Below are 10941 nucleotides of genomic sequence, written 5' to 3' on the forward strand. Positions count from 1 at the left end.
CCAGCGGGTGCTGCAGGACAGCCTCCCCCAAAGGATGGATGTCCCGGGTCATGAATATTTTTAACTTCCAGAAGACGGAGAGACCACACTCCTTATCTAACCTAGCTGGGGACAATTTGCTTTTCCAGAAAAACATCCAAGCCCTGCAAAAGCCTCCGAGCTGTTGGCCACCAGGACACCTCGAGCTGCCAGAGATGTGACGTTGGTTGACACCATCCGAGCGCCGAGCAGCAGATGTTACTGTCTGCCACTACCCTCCCCACCATTTTCCCTGGAATGGAGCTCCCTGGCAGCGGGAACAAATCCCTCCAAGCGGGGTCATTCTCCGCATCAGCCCAGAGCCTCAAACCACCTCTCTGCCCGTGGCGAGAGCCCTTCTCCAGCTGCCCCGTGCTGCTGCAAGCTGCCATGGCAATGCTCGGCGGGGGAAGAAGAGATGCTACCAGCTGAACGAAAGCCCCCACCCTGCTTTACTTGGCTTTTACCTCCTTTTAGGCAGCGCAACCCCCCTGTCCTTTTTTCCCCGCTCAAAGGCAAGGCTTTCTCTGAATCCTCTCTCCTCGCAGCTCCCGGCCCCGTGCTGCGGTGCAGCGAGCTGTGCTTTCCAGGCACACTCTTCCTTCCCAAATAGACCGGCTTTCTGGCAAAGTCCCCACTGTACAGCGTGTCCCTCGCAACCCCCGGCCGCCAACCACCCTGCGCATTCCTCCTCCTTACAACAAGGACCTCGCAACGATAGAGATCTTTGCAAGGCTCCCCAGGGGAAGAGGATGTTTTGGCTGGGAATTTTCGATGGAAAGCGAGGAGAAAGCAAGCCCAGAGGGAGTCTGGCACCTGCTGAGCTTCGCTAAGTAATTCCAGGCTCCTGGGAGGACCTGGGCGTGCTGCTGGAGCCAGGCATGGGATGGAGATAGGCGGTCGGGGCTCCTCCTTTCCTTTCCTTGCGAAGGAAATGCTTCGACAGCCCTGCAAGAGCTGTTTCCAAAGCTGAAGTGCATGGAGAGCCAGGATGGGGACTGGGGGGGCTGTGACAGCACCCACCGCTCCCTGGCTTTGCAGGACCCCCCGTAAGGCAAGGCTGGCGCTGGGAGGCGATGAACCTTGTGGCAGGGAGAGCCGTGAGCTCTCGTGTCTCTGCCCAACCGTGGGTCGCCCTCGGTACGTGCTCCTCTGCCCTGTCCCCCCACACCCACACCCGGGTCAGCCTCGGGGAGGGGACAGGGACCCCCATCCCGGGTGGATGGGCACAGTCTGCAGAAATGCCAGCTTGGCACCTCCCTCCTGCCAAGCTGAAGACAAATTCCCGCTGCCACAGTGGCCCTTTGGTAGGCAATTTATTTACCTTGGATGCCGCAGCCTTATCGTTCATGGAAATGTTTATCCTAAATATTTAATAGCAGGACTGCATAAACTGAGGCTTCCTGGGGAAGAACCCCGGGCTGCAGTCAGAGCAGGCACTAACATCCCTTCCCCTGGTACTGCAAAAGTTAAAGATACTTTCTTGCTTCTCCCTAAGAATCACATCCTCAGCGCCTCAAAATCAGATACTTTTTAATCTGGCCGGAGGCCTCCCCATCGCTTCCTGATGAGAAACACAGGAGACCTAACAACAGCCCTTTTAAAAACAACATCCCCGATTCCACTAACTCGTTAAACAGAGAGAGCCTGAAAAGTGCCAACACTCCTATGAGAAAAGACGGGAGAGGGAGAGAGAGAGAGAGAGAGAGAGGGAGGAAAGAAAAAGCAGGTTATTTATAACGCCAGGCAGCATTAGGGTCTCTTTAGTCTCTCCTGCAAACTGGCTGCTGTTGGGAGGTCACTCCCCAAAAAAACCTGCCGAGCCCGTGACCTGCAAGCACAATATTTGATCTGGGATCTAGGGCGGGCACCAGCCTTTGCAAACCGGGAGACGCACTCACATGCTGCTTGAGACACGGGAGATCCCGGAGAAGAGCAGCGAGGCTTTGGGAAGGAGGCTCTTAGCTTGGTAAGTCCTTCTCTATATTTATTATGATTTTTTTTTTTTTTTTTTTGAAGCCTGATTTCCATACCCTTGCCTCGGCGGGCGGGCGGCTGCCACGCAAAGCACATGCCAGCGACACGGGTGGCACAGCTTGAATGCCAGCGCTCCCGAGCTGCCGTGGCGGGGGAGCCTTCTCCTGCTAGCCACGTCTCTTGCCCCTCTGGCAGCTCCTTGCCCACTTGGCTGGGAGCTGGAACACCTACAACCATCACCACCCAGATGCGGGCAGTGCCTGCTCCCTGCCCGGCACAGCTCTGCCCGGCCGCCGGGGTGCAGGGGAAGGGGGAGCCGGTTTTGTGCCTGGCACAGCAGCAAACTGGCCGACTCCATGGATGGCCACAGACCATGAAGCCCCTTGCTCCAAAACCTGCTCCCTCTTCGGGTGAGGAGGTGACCCCATTAGCCCCGTAGCTTCTAGCACGGGAGTCTGGGGAGCAGGAGATGACACGGATCTCTTGGTCGGCACGCTCAGCTCAGATCCCACCCCAAAAACAGGGCTGAAGCCCACTGGGGAGGGGAGAAGCAACTTTAAAAAGAGGTGGGGGGAGCAGCGGTGCCCGCTAAGGACAGGCTCTGGGGTTACCGCTGTGTTGAAGGGGGACACTAGGAAAGGTGGAGGGACCCCATGGATGGGTCCTGCCCTGCAGAGGGGTCCCCTGGGAAGGGGGTGCCAAGCAGCTCTGCACAGGCAGAGAATATCCCTGCGTGGAGCGGGGCGGCTGTGGTATTTCAGCAGGCAGAGAGCCCAGGAACAGGAGGGAGGAGGAGGAGAAGAAACTCCTCTGCCACTGCCAAGCTCCCCCGTTGCACACCGCATCCCGGAGGACCACGTCTCATCTGCCCCTCGGCTGCAGGAGCAGGCGGAGGGGGAAGGAGGGCGAGAAGGAGAAGGGGAGGGAGCCCTGCCTGCCCGCCGCCGTCTCAATCCCTCTTTTCTTCCGGCGCGAGCAGCCTGCCAGGGTGCCTCGGTGGCAGGGCAGCCGCTGCCTTGGAGCAAACTGTGCCCTCTTTGTGTGCCGGGTGAGACATCCCCTCCTCGCTGCGGGGTGGGGACGCAGCGAGGTTTCATCCGCAGACCCTACGGCCACCCCCCGGCACAGCCAGGAGGGAAACTGGCCCGTGCTCGCGCGTTGCCCACACCGCGGCTGCCGGAGAGGAGCTGGCAGCGATGCACCGACAGCCCCAGCGCTCCGCGCTCCCGGCCACGTAGATAGGAGCCGGAGCGGCTCCTCTCCCCCTCCGAGGAGCAGCACGGCCCCGCAAATTTCCTGGAGGCATTTCAAGCTGCCTCGCTCCAGGCCGCTCTGCCTGCTCCTATAGCACAAGGACGAGACGAGGAGTCAGGATGAACGGCCGTAGCTGGAGTTGTCCCACCGGCAGCGCCACGGCGTGCCGGCACGCCGCCCTGGGCATGGCACGGGGAGGCTGTGAAAGCCCACGCCGAGGCAAACGGCTCGGGGATGGGTTTGCCTTGCTCCGAGCCCTCAGCCCTGCTCTCTTCTGGGTGCCGGCCCTCGGCATGCTGAATTTCCCAAGCAGGGTCCAAGTACCACGTCTGGTGACGGCTCCTTCTCTCCCTGGTCACGCTGGCCTCGAGGGGCCGGCGGATACCGTCCCTTTTCATGTCAGGGCTGAGCTCCGGAAATCTAAGCTTGAAAGTGGGTTCGTTTCAAAAAAATAAGCCAGAACTTGTTTACCAGGATTTACATCAGTCCCAAGCAGCGTGAGCATCCTGCGTTTTTGTGGGGGAAGGGAGAGCTGGATGAAACCCACAGCGAATCATGTCGCCAGCGACTGTAGCATAAATATAGCTCCATCGAAACATGCCTTGAGCTCCATCAACCTGTTCTCGCGGCTACCGCTCTCCTCAGCTTGGCCGGAGAGTGGCCGAGTCCTTTCTCCTCCCTGCCGTGCAGAGCCATGGCAGGCGAGTCCCGGGCTCCTCGGGGCAGAGCCGCATCACCTTACGCAAATTCGGACCATGTGCCCCTATCTCCATCCTCAGTTATAACAGAAATACCCTTAAGTGAAGATTTTGCAAGCAAATATCCGCTAGGACGGAGGTTTCTAGCAAGCATGAGGTGAAAGGGGGAGATCAGGTAACCTCAAACGGGGGACAGGTCTGCAGCCACAGGTTTTTTGGGTAGGATTCACTCAGGCCCCCTAGTTCTCCAGCTCTGCTGCCAAGTGCCACCGACCCCATGCAGGGCTGTGACCACATCCAACCCCACTGGATCCCCAGGCCACGGGGTGCAGCTCGCCTGCCTCTAGCCCTTACATCAGACCTGACACTGCCGATGGTTTCACCCCCTCCCCTATTTCTCCCCCCCGCCAGGTCCCTCCAGCATCAGCACCATGCATTGGGCCACCGTCCTGATCATCGCTGGGCTCTGCGGAGCCTCCCTGGGCCAGTACAATGAAGAAGAAGACATGGCTTGGTTACAGTACTACATGCGACAGTCCCGTATGTCCTCCTATAACTACATGCCCTACTACGAGGATGAGAACACCCCTTACGTGTACTCTTACCTCCCAGCTCCGGACACGGAGGCAGAGCCCGGCCCTGAACCTCAGCAGGCCCCTTCCTGGCAATGTCCCCAGGAGTGTGATTGCCCCCCTAACTTCTCATCAGCCATGTACTGTGACACCCGCAACCTGAGGTACCTGCCCTTCGTGCCTTCCCGGATGAAATACGTCTACTTCCAGAACAACCAGATCACCGCCATCCAAGAAGGGGCTTTTGACAACGCCACAGAGCTGGAATGGCTCGCACTGCACAACAACCAGATCACCAGTGAGAAGATGGGCAAGAGGGTCTTTGCCAAGCTCAAAAGCCTAGAGCGGTTGTACATGAACAACAACAATCTAACCAAGATGCCCAGCCCCTTGCCCCGGTCCCTGAGAGAGCTCCATTTGTCTTACAATCAGATCTCCAAGGTCCCCTCCAATGCTCTGGAGGGTCTGGAGAACCTCACAGCTCTGTACCTCAGCCACAACTACATTTTTGAGATGGGAGCATCCCTCAAAGGGCTCAAGTCCTTGATCCTTGCTGATCTGAGCTACAACCACCTCAGGAAAGTCCCTGATGGGCTCCCAATGGCTTTGGAACAGCTCTACCTAGAGTACAACTACATCAACACCATCCCTGATGACTATTTCAAGGTCTCTCCCAAGCTGCTCTATGTACGGATGTCCCACAACAGTCTGACAAACCAAGGTCTCTCAACCAACACTTTCAACAGCAGCAGCATCCTTGAGCTGGACCTCTCTTACAACAGGCTCCAGAAGATCCCCCGGGTCAGCACCAACCTTGAGAACCTCTACCTTCAAGGGAACCAAATCAACGGTGAGCAGAAACGCGTCAACCAAAGCGTGGTGGTGCAGGGGGTGGTGGTGCAGTAGAGGGATGGGGAGACGGGGATGCAGAACCTGTGCCTCCCTGTGGGAAACTACCTGGGGTAATGCTTTGAGCAGGAAGATGGAATTTGGGAGGCTTCTAGGCGGCCCTCAGCAAGGCAGGAATGGAGCCTGTTGTGTTCCAACACACCTGGAGTCAAGAGGCTCCCAGCTCTGAATGCTCCCATGTGATCCACAAAGCCATTGCACTGGATTTACTGAGCTGAGCTGGTTAGAGATGCCAGAAACCATCTGTGGATAGAAGCTGATGCACAACCTGGGGAGGGGACTATGGCTTTAGTCCGGCATTGCAGGAGGCTGAGGGGTCATCAACCAAGCGGGCAGAGATGGGGGGGGGGATTCCCCCCTGCCACGGTCACTGCGCATGGGAACACACATCCCCCTGGGCAGCGCTAATGCAGGGGACAGAGGCGTACCCTGCGGTGCCCGGTGGTCCACAGCGCTCAGGGCCAGTGCAGCCCCTTCTGCCCACCTCCCGCCGTGCCCTGCAGGGCACCAGAGCAGCCCGGGCACGGTCCGTGGCCCCAAAGTCCCCTGCCAAGGGTGATGGTCTGCAGCTGAGGGACGCATCCTTGCTGGGGCTGGGACAGACAGGAGCTCTTAGTTATTAGAGCCATCAATGCAGCATCTTCTGCCAGGACTAAAATTCACTCCACTTAATACACAAATAAATAAAAGGAACAGATTGTTCTGGGGCTGCTATTTATAAAAATAAGCTGGGGGAAAAAAAAAACAACCAGCAACCCAAGCAAGCCTGGAAAAATCCAGGCTTGCACCTCTCACCTGGCAACCCCCGAGGGCAGGACCCTCCTGGAGCGGTGCTGGAGCACCTGAGGGAGCCCGGGATGGGGACGGGGATGTGTCGGTGCAGCCCTTGGCTGTTGCAGGGGAAACACACAACCCCGCACCGGGGAACCGACAGAAACACAAAACCGAGAACAGATTCCCAAATGTTTGCTTTCAAAATTTGTTGCTGTTAACGTCTGCCCACAAATGCCATGAAACCACCGCGGAGCCGTTCGGGCTTTAGTGCAGTTTTCCCTCCAGCTGCAGGTTTTTGCCGCTGACCTTTAGAGCATCCCCAGGAGCGAGGGGCTGCGGGTCCAGGCATGCAGCACCAACCTCTTTGAGGGGGGCACATCCCACCCCGTGGGGCATCATGGTCGGGGTCGTGCCCCTCCAGCCACCCCCAGGAGGTCCCCACTTGCATCCCCGCACACGGCGCGGCTCGCAGCCCCCCCGGAGCCTGTGGGCGCAGGGGTCCCCCAGCACCCCGCTGTCTTCCCCAGCAGCATCCCGGCCTGGAGCTTTGCTGCCATCTAGTCGGTCGCTTCTCTCCCAAATCCTGCACAAAATTTTTGGAGTTTACTCCGTCTTCTCCCTCTGAAGCCGGCCCGGGCAGGGCCAGGGTTCCCCTCCCTGGTGAAGGGAGAGGGGATGGGGACGGGCATGGGATGGGGATGGGGACAGGGATGGACACGCTGCCTGGGTGGTCCCACGGTGGCCGGGGGGAGTCGAGGGCTGGAGGCTGCAGCCTATGAAGCCTCACGAAAGCAGTTGCAAAGGCAGTTCCTGATAAAAAGCGATGTTTTCCATCCGACTCCACCCAGCTTTTTCCCTCCGAGCGCTCCAGCCAGGCTGGGCAGAGGCAGCCGAGGGCGGGCACTGCCACCGCTTCCAAACCCTGGAACAGGCACAAACTCACAGGCTTCTTCTGACGGCAGCTCGCAGCATCGGTTACCCTTTTAGTTTAAGGGGGAAAAGCATCAAGTCCAAATTTGCAGGAATTTTGGTGTGATTAGTGGAATTTGCAGGTGTTTTGGGCGTGCTATCATTTTTCTCCTGCCCACCTTAACACAAACCGTCTCTCAGAGGTCGGCACTCTCAGACCCATCCCCAGAGCAGCCCGCCTTGACATTTCTCACATCATTCCCAAAAATCAATCATATCGCGAAGGTTAGATAGAGCCGGGGCCGAAGCCGATGCTCAGCTCTGTCTCCTCTCCCCCCACAGAGTTCTCCATCAGCAGCTTCTGCACCGTGGTGGACGTCATGAACTACTCCAGGCTCCAGGTCCTGCGGCTCGATGGGAACGAGATCAAGCGAAACGCGGTGCCCCCCGATGCCCCGCTGTGCCTGCGGCGTGCCACCATCATCGAGATCTAGCCTGGTGTCCCCCCCCCCATCCTCAGGACTTGGCTCCCCCGTTCCTGGGGAGACACCCACTCCCATTTTAACGCAGCTTGACACTTTGACTTGGCTTCCGCGATAGTGCAATAAGGGTACTCCAACACCCACCCACGTGGGTGGAAAGGAGCCATTCGTCCCCAGATGCTCCCCATTCCCCTCTCTCCGGCCACACAGAGTGGGACAGGTCCCAGCACCGTTCCCCTTCTGACCCAACCGCAGCCACCCCCCAAAGCGCTGCACCCCCGTTCACCTTCTCCCCTGGTTTGGGTGGGACACAGCAGGGATGGGAGAGAGCTCATCCCACCTCTGAAACGTGGCACTGAGCATCCGACCCCAGCAAGAAGGGCTTCAGGTGTAGGTCCTGCAGAACCAGCAGATTTAAAGTGGCTCACCCTGGGCCAGGTGCCAGCGGTTACTGGGACGAGCATCCAGGAAGGTGGGAGCTACACAAGTAAAGGGTTAAAGATTTCCTGGCTGCCAGCATCCCTCAGTCTGGGATGGGGAAGAGCAAATCCGCTTTTTTCCCTCTATTTTCTCCCACCCTTCCATCAGCCTCCTGCTCCAGAGATAAATGAGAGAAACTTTTCCTGCTGCTTCCCAGCAGCTGCTGAGGTTAGAGAAAACCACGCTGAGAAAGAGCCTGTTTGCGTGCCATGGCTCAGGGGGGGTCTCACGTCTTCCTCCCAGACTGCTGGTTCAGGGCAGGACTGGGGGTGAGGGATGGAGCAATTCCTGGTGCTGTCACCCCCGGCTCCCTGAGGAGCCCCCGCACCCCCAGCTCCGTCCCACCCACCGGTTTGGCTCCAAGCTCCCTCCCTGCCCAGGCAACTGGGGTCTCCCCATTAAAAAATAATAATAATAATAATAAAAAATAATAATCGCAGTGATACATGCATCCGCAGCACGTTTGAACTCGCCAAAAGCCAAAACCACCCAATTTAGTTCCCCGGATGGTTTAGTTGAGAACCAAAGGGGCAGCTGAGCTTTGGAGATGACCTGCAAAGCTGAAGAGGTCATCCAGACCCTCCGCATTTAAACTGCATGCTAACACTATAGAAACAAAAACCCAAAAAAACCTGTACTATCACTGACGCATGAACTGTAGATATCATACCGACGAATAAAGCCCTTTCTGTAACTGCACGAAACGTGTCCGAGGAATCCCAGATGCAGAGACCGGGGTCTGAGCACCCGGGATGCTCCGGGCGCTGTCACCTCCCCTTTTGCAGACCAGATCTTTCTGCAGACATAAATCCACACTGGATTTGCCGTCTAGTGGTTGTACCAGACACGACATGTGTGTACGCCGCCTTCCCCACACCGAGGAGCTGCTGCTCCAGCACATCCCAGATGGGTCCGTGCAAGGACATTTATAGAAGGAAAAAATACACACGGCAAAGTGTCAGTTGAGAGAGGGAAGGGATGGCGGTCCTGCTGCCACAGTACTTCTGGTCGCTATTTTCTGGATGCTTTCACGGTCTCCAGTCTTCTTCAGCCCTGCTTATTTTTAACAGCTAAGCTGGAGGATGCTTGGGAAAGAAAAAATTTCACACGGACAGGGTTTTTACAGATCTGGAGTTGCAGAGAAAGCGCCGTTTCCCAGCCCGTGGGGCCTCTCCTCTGCACACCGGGGGCTCGCTGGGCTCTGGGTTGATGCCAGCCGGGGAGGCAGACCCTGCGGGTGCTCCATGTGGGGCAGGAGGGGGATTTCCCCGCTGGCCTTCCCCAGCCAGCCCTGGTCCCAGTGAGAAGCAGCCCCTCAACTCCAGCCAAGGCTCTTGCAGAAGCCAGGCAGGAGGAGAGGCAAGATGACACCGCTCCATCCCCTTCCCCATCCTCTCCTACACCCCGGGGCAGCAAAGGGACACGCACATCCTCATCGCGACCTCCCACAGCCAAACCCCTCTCCCTGCAGAGATGCAAACCCTCCCGGAGCAAAGACCCTGACCCAAGGGGACCCCACCGTATGTCCAGCTGGCCGAGGACCCCAGGGCCATCACGAGACGTGGGCATTGCGTGTCACACGTGGCCCTGTCCAGGCTGGCAGGGCAGCCCTGGCTTTCCCTCCTCAAGTTTACATCCCCAGAGAGCAGCATGCAGGTTCGGGAGCTGCCCTGCACCCCGGGGCGACCACCACAGCCGGTACTGGCTTGGGCAAGGCTGGGCTGAGACAGGGGTGAAATCCAGCTCCACCTGGGGAAAAAGGGGCTCAGAGGGAGACAAACCTGACCCCGCTTCGGAGCTAGCGAGAGGCGAGCGATGCCTGTGCCAGGCTCCCTCCAAGGCCCACCGTGGGGCAGCATGGGGGGAGTGGGCTCTGCAGAGAGGGGGAATTCTCCAGACCCCCCCCAGATGTGCAGCCGGGCGGCTCCAACGCAGGTGCCTGTTGGCATCTCTGATCTTTTTGCCAGGAGCCCCCAGGACACATGTCACAGCCCATCCTCCTCCTCCTCCTCCTTCCCTGTGGCAACACCCAGCAGGGCAGGCGGGAGGGGGACAGGACTCCGAGCTCCCACCACGGCTCCGTGCTCTTCAAACGCAGCCCGGGAGGATGTTTGCAGGATCCGTCCACAAACCAGCTGAGCACCACCCTCCTCCCCGTGCTCGGGAGCTACCCCAGCGCCAGCACGTACTGCTCCTTCTTCCCAGGTTGGGGTTTTTGTCTCAGAGCATCCGCACCCCTTAGCCAAATCAACACCAGCCTGCGGGAACCGAAGGGGTTGGGTGGGGGGCGCGTAGGGAGACCCCAACCCACCACCTTGGGGGGCAGCAGGGTCTGGTGGGGGGCAGCAGAGCAAAACCCAGAAGGAGCCACCCAATGCTGCTTTATCCAGGCAGGGGGATGGGGATTGCTGATTTACACCAGCTGGGGCACTGGCTGTGCGTCCCACAGGGGTGGAGGTGAGGGGGCAGAGGGTCAGTGCAACCCATTGCCCTGCTTCTCCCCCTCCCCCAAAAAAAGAGGGGGAGAGCCCATTGGTCCTGAGTGAGCCCACGGGTGCCCAATCACCGCCTTGTTGTTGTGGTGGGGATGGCAGGGATGGGGGCTTGTTCCTCCTCCTCCTCCTCCTCCTCCTCCTCCTTCTCCTGTTGCTGGGAGGAGGTGTGGGGTCCGGGGGGCCCCAGCAGCCCCTATCCCACTGGGAAGGAGGAGGAGGGGTGAGTGCAGGGCTTTGTCCAGATCCACAGAAAAGGGTAAAGGAGGGGGAAACCCCAAACCAACCAAAAAATAGCTTCTCCACCCCCCGTGGAGGTGTGCCCGGAGCACAGAGGCTTTGTGGGGCTGCTGCAGGAGGTACCAGCAGCTGCACT

The 10941-nt window shown here is 58.6% G+C and overlaps 1 protein-coding gene across 1 annotated transcript; it reads left to right on the plus strand.

The window, feature by feature from the left end:
* Positions 1-1764: 1764 nt before the first annotated feature.
* On the plus strand, positions 1765-7804 carry FMOD (fibromodulin). The gene is made up of 3 exons (XM_009888234.1): positions 1765-1987; positions 4359-5369; positions 7454-7804. The coding sequence occupies exons 2-3, from the start codon at positions 4379-4381 to the stop codon at positions 7603-7605; spliced, it is 1143 nt and encodes a 380-aa protein (XP_009886536.1). The 5' UTR covers positions 1765-1987; positions 4359-4378; the 3' UTR covers positions 7606-7804.
* Positions 7805-10941: the final 3137 nt, after the last annotated feature.

The sequence above is a fragment of the Charadrius vociferus genome, unplaced genomic scaffold (assembly GCF_000708025.1).
Source record: "Charadrius vociferus isolate BGI_N301 unplaced genomic scaffold, ASM70802v2 scaffold266, whole genome shotgun sequence".
In the NCBI taxonomy this organism is placed as follows: domain Eukaryota; kingdom Metazoa; phylum Chordata; class Aves; order Charadriiformes; family Charadriidae; genus Charadrius; species Charadrius vociferus.